The sequence below is a fragment of the Lutra lutra genome, chromosome 9 (genome assembly GCF_902655055.1).
Source record: "Lutra lutra chromosome 9, mLutLut1.2, whole genome shotgun sequence".
NCBI lineage: Eukaryota > Metazoa > Chordata > Mammalia > Carnivora > Mustelidae > Lutra > Lutra lutra.
In genome coordinates, this window is record NC_062286.1 from 67380532 (window position 1) to 67393819 (window position 13288).

Here is a 13288-nt window from a genome sequence, read left to right on the forward strand (position 1 = left end):
CTTTCTCTCTGCCTGCCTCTGTGCCTACTTGTGATCTGTCAAATAAATAAAAATCTTAAAAAAAAAAAGGGGGCGCCTGGGTGGCTCAGTGGTTAAAGCCTCTGCCTTCGGCTCAGGTCATGATCCCAGGGTCCTGGGATCGAGCCTCACATCAGGCTCTCTGCTCAGCAGGGAGCCTGCCTCCTCCTCCTCTCTCTCTCTGCCTGCCTCTGTGCCTACTTGTGATCTGTCAAATAAATAAAAATCTTTAAAAAAAAAAAAAAAAAAGAAGTAGCTTTTCAGGTATTCTAAAGCATGTTTTCCTTTGTCTTTGGTGTTGTAGGCAATTTTTGTTTTAATGATAATAGCCAGGTTAGGTTACAATTTCATTACGTTTCTCAAAGAGATCTCTTAAAAGCAGAGTCGTAGAACTCCTATGTGTAGTTTTTCATAGTTTTATTAACATTTCTTGAATTAGTGATTTTTCTGCAAATAAATATATTTTTACATCATTGGTATCATTTTAGTAAGTGTGTTAAGATTTTTTCTGTTATTTGTATTTATATTATGCAATGAACAAAGTTGAAAGCCCTCAAGATGATATTTTTAAAAACTTGTTTTGGATTAGAAGTCTGCTATACTGGGCTTGAGAGATTGAACGATCTTATATAGCAAGACTGATTGGGACAGGAAGGAAACAGATTTGCATGAGGAAAATTAATGGTAAATAGATGGAGGTATGATTCTGATTTACTACTTCGAATGGGTTTAAAGTGCAGCTTACAAAGTTAATCTTTCTCTAACAATTTAGGTTTTGGATTTACTTTTAGAGACCTTTTTGTTTTTGTAGGTGGAGCAAGTATAAATGTGCCAAATTCAAATGGATAAAGTAATGTTCTAATTTCAGATTTCTTCTTTTTTAATTTTTAGTTGTTGACCTCCTCTACTGGAGAGACATTAAGAAGACTGGAGTAGTGTTTGGTGCCAGCTTATTCCTGCTGCTTTCACTGACAGTATTCAGCATTGTGAGCGTAACTGCCTACATTGTCTTGGCCCTGCTCTCTGTGACTATCAGCTTTAGGATATATAAAGGTGTGATCCAAGCTATCCAGAAATCAGATGAAGGCCACCCATTCAGGTGAGATGTCTGGAAAACAAGGCACACGTTGGCAACACTATAAACAGGATTAGTATTAAGACTTTGTTCTGTAGAGTTATCGGCATGCATTTTTTACTGCTTAAAGATAATTGTAGATTATTGCTAAAAGGCCATACCAAAAGCATCTGCTTTTGAGATTTTTGAGATTAAAGGCCATTTCATGGGCTCATAGGGAAAATACTGGATTTGTGTGTCATTAGCTTAACTTTACTATGTGCCAGTAATATTTATTAGAACTAAGTATTTGATTATCTGATTTTACTTTAATGGGAACTATATCTTTTTAACATGGTTAGGATTGGTGAAAGTTCTGTTTTCTTTATTGCTTCCTTTTCGTGGTATCTGATATTTGAAATACCTTTCTTGCATGTTTTTCTGTAATGGTATCTTGTCATGCCTATGTGTCCTCTTGCCCTTCCTTTTCTGTCTAGTTTTCTGTTCTTGTTCCCTAAGGCATACTTTTGTATCCTCTTGTTATCCTTTGATGAGGATCTGTATGGCCACTTCTTGTCTCCAAACTATCATCTTCTGCCCTGACTTTTACAAGTACATGCTCACATCATGTATCTGATTGGTAATGGGATATACCTTTGTTTGGGTCTTCTGCCCTAATTTCAGACTCAGCATGTATTTTCCCCCAGTTTTAAAAAATTGAAATACGATTCATGTATTACAAAATTCAGTGGTTTTTAGTATGTTCTCAGAATTGTATAGTCATAACCATCTAATTCCAGATTTTCTCAAATTTTTTAAAAAAAGAAATTTTCTACCCACTGGTAGTTATTTCCCACCCAGCCCCTGACAACCACTAACTTAACCATGTCTGTAAATGAACTTTTTTTTTTTTTTCCTCAAACTTGTCAGTTTCTATCAGTAACACCACTACTGTCCCCATTTTCAGGCTCCCAATTTTGATGGCTTTGTTTCCATTTCGGGTAAAGAAGATAACTAAGTTGTACTGTTTTCTCCTGCTTCCTCAGTGAAGACCACAAGCCCATAAAGCCAGGGACCAAATCCAGTCTGCTGCCTGCTTTTGTAAATAAAGTTTTATTAGAACACAGGCATACTCAGTCATTTAGCTGTTTTCATCATGTTGTAATAGCAGAGTTAAGCAGTTGTGACAGAGACTATATATGGACTTCAAAGCCTAAAATATTTAATTCCTCACTCTTTACAGAAAAAGTTTGTCTACTTGTTCACCTGGGGTTCTGGTTACCTTGGTTTACTTCAATTTTTATATGTGGTGTCCGCTTTCCTCAGATAATACTTTAATTATATTTTTAGGTATTTGGGCTTCCTGTTACTACAAGATCAAGTCCAAATATCTTTATCTTGTCTCTCATTCACCCCTTCTAGGGTTTTATTTCCATTCATACTGCCTTTTAGCTTCTCAGATGAACTAATCTATTACACTTCTTATTTAGTTCTGTGTTTGATTTCAAGATGTAACTTTTTTTTTTTTTTTAAAGATTTTATTTATTTATTTGACAGAGAGAGATCACAAGTAGGCAGAGAGGCAGGCAGAGAGAGAGGAAGGGAAGCAGGCTTCCTGCTGAGCAGTGAGCCCGATGCGGGACTCGATCCCAGGACTCTGGGATCATGACCTGAGCCGAAGGCAGCGGCTTAACCCACTGAGCCACCCAGGCGCCCTCAAGATGTAACTTTTTGAAGGTTTCCCTAACACTGGGTCCAGATGATCTGAGGGTTCATTTCCTATTGCACTAAGTATGGCTTTGAGATATTCTCTAATTGTTTTGTATATAGACATCTTTTTTTTTCTTTTGGTAAGGCAGGTATCTATGTAGGCATGAATGAGTGTGTAACTACCAAGAACATTATCTAGTTGATATTAATGGGTAAATGTAAACTGATTTTCAGACTTTACAAGAAGAGATCTACTAAATTATTTTGCTTGTCTTGCTCTAGTTCTCTCTCCATATTGATGAAGTAATGATGCTATATAGGTTTGGGAAAGAGACTGGCATTTGTGAATGCTGTTATGTCCTTGGCCTTTTATGTACAGATTTAATTTTCATAACAACTCAGCGAGACAGATGGTATTATTCCATTCCAAAAGAGGGAAACATAAAGTTCAGTAACTTAAGATTGCAACTTCAAAATGGCAGAGCTGTAGCATGCCAAAAATAATAGAGGAATATGATTTTTAATTAGATAAATCGAAATATTTAAAAATATTGTCAAGCCAAAACTTCTAAATGATCTACACCATAAATTTTAGACATCTTTTTATTTTAAAGAGGATTTTGGGGGGAAAAAAATCTAGTGATTTTCTTAATTCATATTTCTTGAGAAACACTTTATTCTTCATTCAGAGGCCTTTTTTACAATCATGAATTCAGCCGACATGCCAGTTAAATCCTGTTGGACAGTTTTTCCAAGTACCACACTAATGGTGGTACCGTATAGTCTGTGTGTAATACCTCTGGTCACTGGAAAAGAGTGATGGCAGTGCTGGCCTCGCATTAATAATACATACATGCCCATTGAATGAATGTAAATATCCCCAGGATTTCCTTGATGGAGAGAGCCAGCTTTGTGCCTGCTGGCCTCGTATCTTGTCTTTAGCAGGAACAAAAGCAGTGGTACAAAGAAACAGAATACCAGCTTAAAGTTACATCAGCTTCTGTTCTGTGTTTCTCAAAGCTGCACAAATAAACTATTGCTGATTTAAGGGTAGATGTGACTCTTTGATCATTTTTAACTTGATAATAACAACTTGAGATGTGCTGGTTAATCAATAATAATTGTCTGAGTGCTGTGCCATCATAGGAAGGATATATTCCTGGTCTTGAACTAAAAGTTTATACTTTCACAGGAAAAATAAAAAAATATATACATGTCCATATTCCAAGGCTGGATATGGTCAGTGCTATAATAAACTACAAAAGAAAGCATTATTAGAATTAGATAAGAGGGTCTTAGGGAGGAGCCAAAGAGGCTTCATGTGTGGGTGGGATTTGAGATGGGCTAACTGAGTGGATATGCTATTACTAGGTGTGAGAGGAGAACATTGTGGATCAGGAAAACAGTATGATGAACAAAGGCAGTAAGACTAAAAAATGTTTAATGAAGGGCTCATATTTGCCTGCCAGCTTAGTGAGTGGTGAGAAAACAGGTTGGAAAGATTGAATAGGGCTCTGGTTGAAAAGTTGGAACCTTAGAATCACAGAATGTTTCAGCCTCAAGAGATTTAAGAAGGTCTGTTTCTCTAATTTTATGGAGTGGGAACCATGAGCCTGAGAAGTCAAATTGACTTTACAAGGTTACACAGAGAGATAGTAGCAGGTCTTCTGACTCCTACCTGAGTTCAGTCTAAGTAGCACTATCTAGGATAGCTTAAATAAAATGAATTTGGCATTGGCTGAAGGAGTGGATTAGGATGCAGACAGATTAGCGATTGGTTTGGAGACAGAACATTCCAGTTTTAAAATAATGAACACTTAGACTAGAGAGAAAGCACAGTGAGTAAAAACAGAGACACATGTTTGGGGCATATTACAGAAGTCAGCAATGGGACAGGGACTTACGAGAGGACTATTCTTTCCAGTATGAGTAACTAGTGTCCACCAGCGTCGGGGAATGATGAAGAGGGACTGGGTTTTAAGGAGCTACTTGCAACAATAGGAAAGAATGCTTAGTATTTCTGAGTTGGTTCTACTCCACCAAGATAAAATGGCTTCTTTGAAACAGTAACTAATGAAGCAGTTCCTTGCATTCCTGCAAATGACTTATTTACAGTTGTTTTCTTAAATAGGACGATTCCACCTATCTTAGTATAGATTAAGGCATCTTCATGGACAGTAACTATTACGTTTTACTAGCCTTAGCATCATGCTTTTGGCAGCCATTTCACAGTCTGGGCCTTGACATATTGGGCAGTTTCCCCTGAAAAGTTAGGCTGAGAGAGTGTAGTATTTGGGGAATGGGATCTTTGTTAGGAAAATCTAATGAGACAGCATAAAGTCAGCTTGAAGAAAAAACCCAAACCCATAGTAGTAACTACCATTTGTTGAGTGCTCCTCTCCGCCTGCCTGTATTAAGCACTGAACTCACTGAATCTCATGACAGTAACTGTGCAAAGTTACACAGACAAGTTAAGTGACAGAGCTTAATCACGCTCAGATCAGTCTGACTGCGAAGGATTTTTTCTATGTTCGTCAGCTGACCCTGTGCATGTCAGTGAAATATGCATGGATTGGTGAATTTTTACATTGTACCTAATTAGGAAATAGTAGGTTTTTATAGTAAAATATTAATGACTTCTTTTACAGATACATAATTGCTGAATGAGAGACATCCAGGGACAATCACTGTGACCAGTGACAGGATGCATTTTGTTTTCCAGGGCGTATTTGGAATCTGAAGTCGCCATATCTGAGGAATTGGTTCAGAAATACAGTAATTCTGCTCTTGGTCATGTGAACTGCACGATAAAGGAACTCAGACGCCTCTTTTTAGTTGATGATTTAGTTGATTCTCTGAAGGTAAGTTTATTTGCTTTTCATTTTTGATATACCCAGAATTTAATATCAAATGAATGGAGTGAAAAATTCTACTTTTCTATAGGAAAGGAAGTGACAGAGATGTAGTGAAATCGAGCTACTGTAAACTTAGAAGTCAGAAATCAGAATCCCAGCAAATATTTAAAATGGAGAAAAGTACTATTCCTTTCTAAAGGAAAATAAGTTATAAATTCACACTTTTGGAGATCACAAAGATTAGAAGTGAGAAGATGATACACTTATCATGATGAGCATTGAATAATGCATAAAATTGTTGAAACTGTATTGTACACCTGAAACTAATGTAACACTGTATGCTAACCATACTGGAATTAAAATTAAAAACTAAATTTTAAAAAGTGCAACAAAAAAGAAAAAGTGAGAAAATTGAAGGGAATTTTCACTGTAGGAATAAAGATTACTTAATAGAGTTGATACCAGATATGATTTGATTTATTTGCCCTTTTAGAGTCTGGCACTTAATTTCTTGGCTTATGTTTGATTCATATACTCACATAAGCTATTTCATATCTTAGACTCTTTCTTGGAATGTTTGTTCTGGAAAAACTTTAATACTTGGAAACACCTCGTCTAATATTCAGTTGGTAGTTGTTGGAAGTCTTTCTTCAGTTTTTAATCTTGCTATAGCAGCTGTTAGGGTCTCACCTTGCCAGTAAATTTCTACAAAGCTCACTGACTCAAAGCAAATACTAAACCAACTTCTAACATGAGCTCCAAGCACTGGGACTTTAGTTCTTGACATAAAACATTTGTGTTTTTTGTGTTATTGCCTGTGACTCTGCATAAGATAGACTTATTTCCTGTCTACACCTGGGTAGAAATGTACCATGGTAGTAGTTAGTTTTTCATTCACAAGAGCTAGGTGCTAGTTTGCAATTTATCATGCAAAAGAGGGATATCCTAGCAATATGATGATTGGGCCTTTAGAATCAGTGAAGCAATTTCTGAACTGGTCAGATTACATTTAAATGTTCAATCCTTTTAACAAGCATTTTAGCCTTAATAAACCAATAAATAGATATTATTTTCAGCTGTGTCCTTCTCTCAGCTTACAACCCAGACTCTCAGTTACTTATAAATAACATTAATGGAAAATAATTTAGGGGGTCCCTGTGTAGCTCAGTCAGTTAAGCATCTGCCTTGGGCTCAGGTTATGATCCCAGGGTCCTGGGATTGAGCCCCTTGTCAGGCTCCCCGCTTAGCGGGGAGCCTGCTTCTTCCTCTCCCTCTGCTCTGCCCTCATGCTTGCACACATACACTCTCTCTCTCAAACAAGTAAAATCTTGAAAAGGTTTTATTTTCCTTTTATCTTTTTTGTATAGAGTGCTTGCATTTAGTGACATCCTGTAGTAGTGCTTTGAAATTATCTGATGTCAGTGTGTAAATAAATGATCAGAGCTATGTTATTTAGGATGTTTTGGTTTGTTAGTTTCAAAGGGAACAAATAAGAATACTTTGGAGTAAATGAAATAGAACCTTGTATATATGGGTGCTAGACGAACCCGGTCCCTATTCACTGAAGTGATATTTGCTATATTATAGCTTGACAGCTGGGATAGACCATGTGTGAAAAATCATCAAGAAGGTGCTAGTACAGTTTAAGATGAAGCGTTTGTGGGTGGGAATTGGTTGAGAAGACACAGTGTAAATAGTGATAGAGCTTCAAACAACAAAGGGCCATCTCTGAAATTAGCAGTAAAAATTGCTGGGTTGGGGAAGACCTCAAACAAAATCATCATGAAGCTTGATAAAGGGAGAGCGTCATTATTTTTATAGACTTAATAAAAATTGCAACAGATCCAAGGCAGAAGTCATACTACATGTTTGCACCGTGTAATGAAGGCAGCTCAGTATGTCTGTAGTACTCTTCTTGAGAGAAGAGGTGTTCTTGAAGACTGTTTAAATATAAAACAAATTGATCTGGGAATGACTTGTTCCAGTTTTTAGTTTAGTTTAGTTTCCAGTTTTAGTCTCTACATGACTTTCAAAAGAAAACTTTGTTCTTTCAGATTTTATCATCCTCTATATACAGTCCTCTGTGTACCTAGTTATGTGTGGAAATACTTGGCAAAGGCTAGAGGAGCATGAAAATGTTAGAGAAGGCATGATTAAATACTAAATAAATACCCTTTAAATCTGTTTTGCACAGATACTTGAAAAAAAGGAAATTTTATGGATAAATTACTTCTCTAAGATGAATTTCATTTTGCTCTTAAACCTCAATTTTTAATTTCTTTTGAAAATTGCCTTAGATGCTCAGGGATTTTTTTTAAAGCAGATGTTATTCATGATGAAACTAGCAGAAGTGAGAAAAACGGAATTTGATAAATTTTTGCCTTGAGTGGCTTTTATATATGTGACTTTTGAGTAACAGATGTGGCACATGAGGCAGATTTACTTCCTGAAACACTCTATTTTTTTGAAATTTTCTTATTTTTTTGGAAATATTCTTTTTTCTTAATATTGGGGAAAAAAGGCTTGTATAGAATTGTATTTTACTACTTTGTCTCCTTATGGGTTAGCAGTACTTTTGAAAAAGAAAACTTACTTGAATGTTTTTCTTAAGTAGTGTTTTTTGGCAAACCCAGGGCTCCAGGCATGTAACAGATTCTTCAGCATATTAACACACAGAAGGAACTTTGCATTTAAGTCACAAAATATGTTGAAGCAAAAAAATAAGGCAGGCTATGTCTTTTTCTCCCTGTGTAGTGGTGATGGTATGAAGCCCTTGGTAATTCAGTTGCACATTCGGATAATATACACAAAGAGTCTTCCTTGATAACCTGGTGGTTCTGTTCCTTGGGAGACTTTAGTTAGACTTTTTCTTGTTTCTTTTCTTTTCTTTTCTTTTCTTTTTTTTTTTGTTTCCTGTCCTGTGTACCTAGGGTACCTCCAAAGTCAATAAACATTTTCTTTTTACCTTTGGAGCCCCCCTTTAAAATTTAAAATTCAAATAAAAAATTGACCCCTTTAATTAAAATTAAATCTTAATGTCATTGTGTGTGGGTAGTATAGATTCCATCTGTTTCCAATGAATAAGGGTATTACAGAAACACAGGGTACTTGGGTAAAATGTCTCCCTGAAAAAAGCTAACAAAAATCCTAACACTCTTGACTTAGTATTACCTTTCTAAAGATAGTTTCATTTACCATTCTTAATCATCCACAGTTTTTGTATATTCAGTGTTTTGGTCTTTTTTTTTTTTTTTTAAGAAAATGATTTCCTTCTGACTCTATTACTTTTTGCCTTTTAGCCACCGCAGCCAGTAGAGTGGTAGATTATCGTTCCTTAAAGCAAGGAAAACAAAGTTTTTTTTCAGTTCATTTTTTTTTCTTTACTTTTTCAATGTAAAGAAGAAATTGATTTGCCCTAATATTAGACTGATTTATTTCCATATATTTAGAGACTCAATCTGTTGAAAGTTTGCTACCTGCTGTCTCCAGTTTCCAGATGAATTTCTTAAATAACACTGAATTTTTAAAAACTTACAGGAACCAGCTTCCAGCTGGAATTACTTTGATTTTATATGATGCATCATTAGGAAAATGGATACCACCCTAAATTCCAAGAAAATGCAGTGAAGTCTCATAAGTTGTTTTTTTTTTTTTAAGATTTTATTTATTTAGTTGACAGAGAGAGATCACAAGCAGGCAGAGAGGCAGGCAGAGAGAGAGGAGGAAGCAGGCTCCCTGCTGAGCAGAGAGCCAGATGTGGGGCTCGATCCCAGGACCCTGGGATCATGACCTGAGCTGAAGGCAGAGGCTTAACCCACTGAGCCACCCAGGCACCCCTCTCATAAGTTTTTAAGTGTAGAAAATACACATGGTATCCAGCTCTGTGGTATACTTAAAATAATAGCATTTAAACAGAAATTTGAAAGCGGTTTCTCTATAACTTGCAATCTTCATAAATTTGATGCTCTAACATTTATATAAGCTACGTTTCTAGATTCTGGATCACAGTTACCATTCCTTCTATTTGAAACCTTCTTGTTCAGAAAGTGAAAATTTTAGAGTCACTATTCTTAGCATGTGAAACTTTCTTGCTCATTACTTATTTTTTTGACAGTGGCTTTTAAAAAAAAAATCACATAATCAAATGTGATTTTAAAAAATAAATAACTGAACTCCAAGGTTCCAGAGGCATCAGGTCTGCTGAAAAGATCTGTTGTGCTATAGTGGTTATCACTGTGTCTGGCCTAAGTCTTCTTTAGTCGTTGACTTGGATGAATAAGACATATTTTGCAGATTTCTCCTTTTAAATTCTTGTGTAAGAGTTCCATTTGTTTTGCTCCTTTGCAGTTAACTACAAGCTTCTAAGCCCTGGAAAAGATTTCACGTGTCCACAGATGGAGCAATGATACATTTCCCAAAGGATTGATTTTAGTCAAATTTTATGGGCAAAATCACTGACAAAGCATTTCTAATTCCATTCAGTACAATTTTTTTCAGATATTACTGTAAATTTCACTTCAGCCAAATGTTTTAGCCAATCCTCAGGATTTGTTTTAAAGGTTCTCTTAAAGTGGTTTTGTTCCACTGAGTGCCAAACATCAGGTGTGGGGAGGAGAATGAAGGAAAGGAAAGGAAAGGAGGAATGTCCGCTAGTAAAATTAAGTTGCAAAAACCATGTATATAGCCTTTTCTTGGAGAGTCTGGTGTACTTTATTAGTCTCTGAGAGGTCAGAAAGAGGCAGGATAACTTTAACTCAGTGTTATCTGTTAACCTTGTTATAAATAATACCCATGAGTACCAGAAAACTAACCCTTAGTTAATGTTTAATTCTGTTTCTGTGATTGATCTTCTGTGTAGGGGATCTTTGATAGGCTTTATTTTAAAACAGTGTCTTTGCTGCACACTAGAACCGCCTGATAACTATGCCGGGGGCGGGGAAGAGAAGGAAGGGGGGGTCCCTTCTCCTAAAATTGTGATTTAATTTTTCTGGGGATACTGCCAGAAGAGTGACTATTCTTAAAAGTTGTGGCATTAAGCTATAAAGCCCAGGCTATAGTTTTTCCCCCAACTCCTACTCCCACCTCCCACTCACCACCACCTCCACTGGAAAAGAAAGGCCTAGGACAGTCCCTGCAGGGCTCAGCTTTGGAGCTGCTTGAATAAGGCTCCAAGTTTGATTAGAGGGAGCCTGCCTATTGAAACCTCAGATCTCAACGAAAAAAAAAATTTAATAATTTTATTTATCAGATACCAGGACCAGGTGTTTTAGATAGAGGTTCTTATTTTTCTATAAAACAGCTTTGGGTGAAAAGCCTGGATTCTGTATGACTGTAGTTCTGTGACTTTCAGGGAAAGTACGTTACAATTATACGAAAATTGCTAGCGAGGGGTGCCTGGGTGGCTCAGTCAGTTAAGCGTCTGCCTTGGGTTCAGGTCATGATCTTAGGGTCCTGAGATCAAGTTCCACATCAGGCTCCCTGCTCAGTGGGAAGCCTGTTTTCTCCCTCTCCCTCTGCTGCTTCCCCGCTTGTGTTTGTGTGCTTGCTCACTCTCTCAAATAAGTAAATAAATAAATTAAATCTTTAAAGAAGAAAATAAAGTTTAAAAAAAAATTGCTAGTGATAGTTGCCTGCACATCAGGTAATCCTAATGCTCCAGAATACAATCTTAAATCTGAAAGTGAGCCAAAAAAAGGTCTGAACTCCAGAAATAGCTAACCCAGAAGAACATTAAAATCTAGCCCCTAGGCTCCTGTGTGGTTATTAGCATACAATTTTGACAGTTTTGGCTTTTTTCAGCTTGCAGAAAAATTAGAAGGGAAATGGGCTAGGGAAAATGTAGGCAATCAAAGCAATACTAATGAATGAGGCTGAAGATTTCAAAAAAGAGCAAAGATTTTTCAGTTTAAAAATGCAGGAAAATTTTGAAAATGTCAGAATTGCCAGAGTAATGTCTGAAATTCTGTTATGCATCCTGACTCCATTTTCCCTATAAATGTTGCCCCCAGTTGTTGAGACATCATCTAATAAAAAGCTACAGAACCCCCTTTTTTTTTAAAGATTTTATTTATTTGACAGAGATTGCAAGTAGGCAGAGAGAGGGAAGCAGGCTCCCTGCTGAGCAGAGAGCCCCATGTGGGGGCTCGATCCCACAACTCTGGGATCATGACCTGAGCCGAAGGCAGAGGCTTTCATCCACTGAGCCACGCAGGCGCCCCAGCTACAGAGCTTTTTAATGAGGTATTTTATACACAGTCAAGTTTGATTCCCTGTCCCCAGACAAAAGACCGATAAGACATGGCACTTGCTCTCTTGGGAGTATTTATTAGACCTTCATTGTGTTTTGGTTCTTTTCTCTTCTGTCGATACTGCCCAGAGAGAGATGGTTTCTGATCTCCGTGTTCCTATATGCACTGGCTGGAATGTCACAGAGAGTTGCCGTGGACTAGCGTAGAATTTGTAGGTCCAAAATGCAAGTTGCCTTGTTTTGTTTCTTTAAAGTGTTTACGGACCTATTCTTTGCCTCTGTATGATAGCATGCCCATTCGTGAGAAATTCCCACCGATAATGGTTTCTCTGTAGGTGATTTTACCTGCAGCAGAGCAGATAGATTCTGGAGTCAGATGAACCTGAGATCACTATGACCTCTGCTCTGGCAGTTTGCTTAACTGTTCTTTGTCTTGGTTTGCTCTTCTATAGGGATAATAATAGTACTTATGGCATTGTGAGGAGATTCAGTGACCTAATATATTTGCAAAAAAAAAAAAAAAATGTTGCTTTTATTACATAACAGTTCCAAGTAATTGTGCAATTGCTAGGTGCATGTCCTTAACTATACCATTCCTTTCTCTTCTCATGCTGTATTCTGTAGAAAACCTTACCTAGCATTTTTGTTTTGGGTCCCTGAAGTGTTAAATTTTCTCCAGATTGCAGTATTTAAAAATTCTGTGATAACACATAAAAATGTGAATTTTTTGTTTCTCTCTTAAAATCGGAAATTTTGGCAGCATTGGCCTGGAATACTTGCATGGCAACAGTCTGTGGAGCGGGTTGTACGTGCTTCCATGAGAGGGAGAAGTACTTCTGTCTCTTTGCCTCAGTCCTTAGGCTCCTTCGTGCATTTACGGCACCTGCCTAGTCCCACATTTAGTGTTTCCTCTGTTCCTTTCTTTGCCTTTGGGCAGTGTGGCTTTTAGGCGGAATGTCCCCCAAGAGGCAAGTCTAGTGACATTTGAGCCCCTTAGATGGTCTAGAGGTGAAGTCTTGGGCTTCTCTGCTTGTGAATTTGGAGTTCGGCCTTGTGGGTGACTTAATGACCAAATTAGGGCTTCTTTTTAGCTTATGTGTGTTAGTATCTAAAATCTGTCTTGACAAAGGTATCCTTATTGCTAAAGCAGTTTCCTCTAAAATGTGGAAGGTTGTTGCTTTTCTCTTTAGACTTGTGGATGGTGATGGATGAAAACATGAAAATGTTCTCTAGCCGATGGGCTGAAGCGTGGAAGTTATAATTAGCTTCTGCAATTGGAGTCTGTAAAACTCTGAGAAGGAAGAGGCTTGCTAACTGGAGTCATGCGTCCAGCCTTTCTACTATGGCAGTTGCTGAGACCAGGGCAGTATTTAATTTTTGATTTTCGGCTGACAGGTGTTAGGA

The 13288-nt window shown here is 37.2% G+C and overlaps 1 protein-coding gene across 4 annotated transcripts in view; it reads left to right on the forward strand.

Moving 5' to 3' along the window:
- Window positions 1-13288, forward strand: part of RTN4 (reticulon 4) — a 68745-nt gene that overhangs the window by 51660 nt on the left and 3797 nt on the right. For all 4 annotated transcript variants that reach the window (XM_047743698.1, XM_047743699.1, XM_047743700.1 and 1 more), the window contains 2 exons: window positions 910-1117; window positions 5505-5643. In XM_047743698.1, the coding sequence (XP_047599654.1) occupies window positions 910-1117; window positions 5505-5643 (347 nt within the window). The remainder of the gene's footprint in view (window positions 1-909; window positions 1118-5504; window positions 5644-13288) is intronic.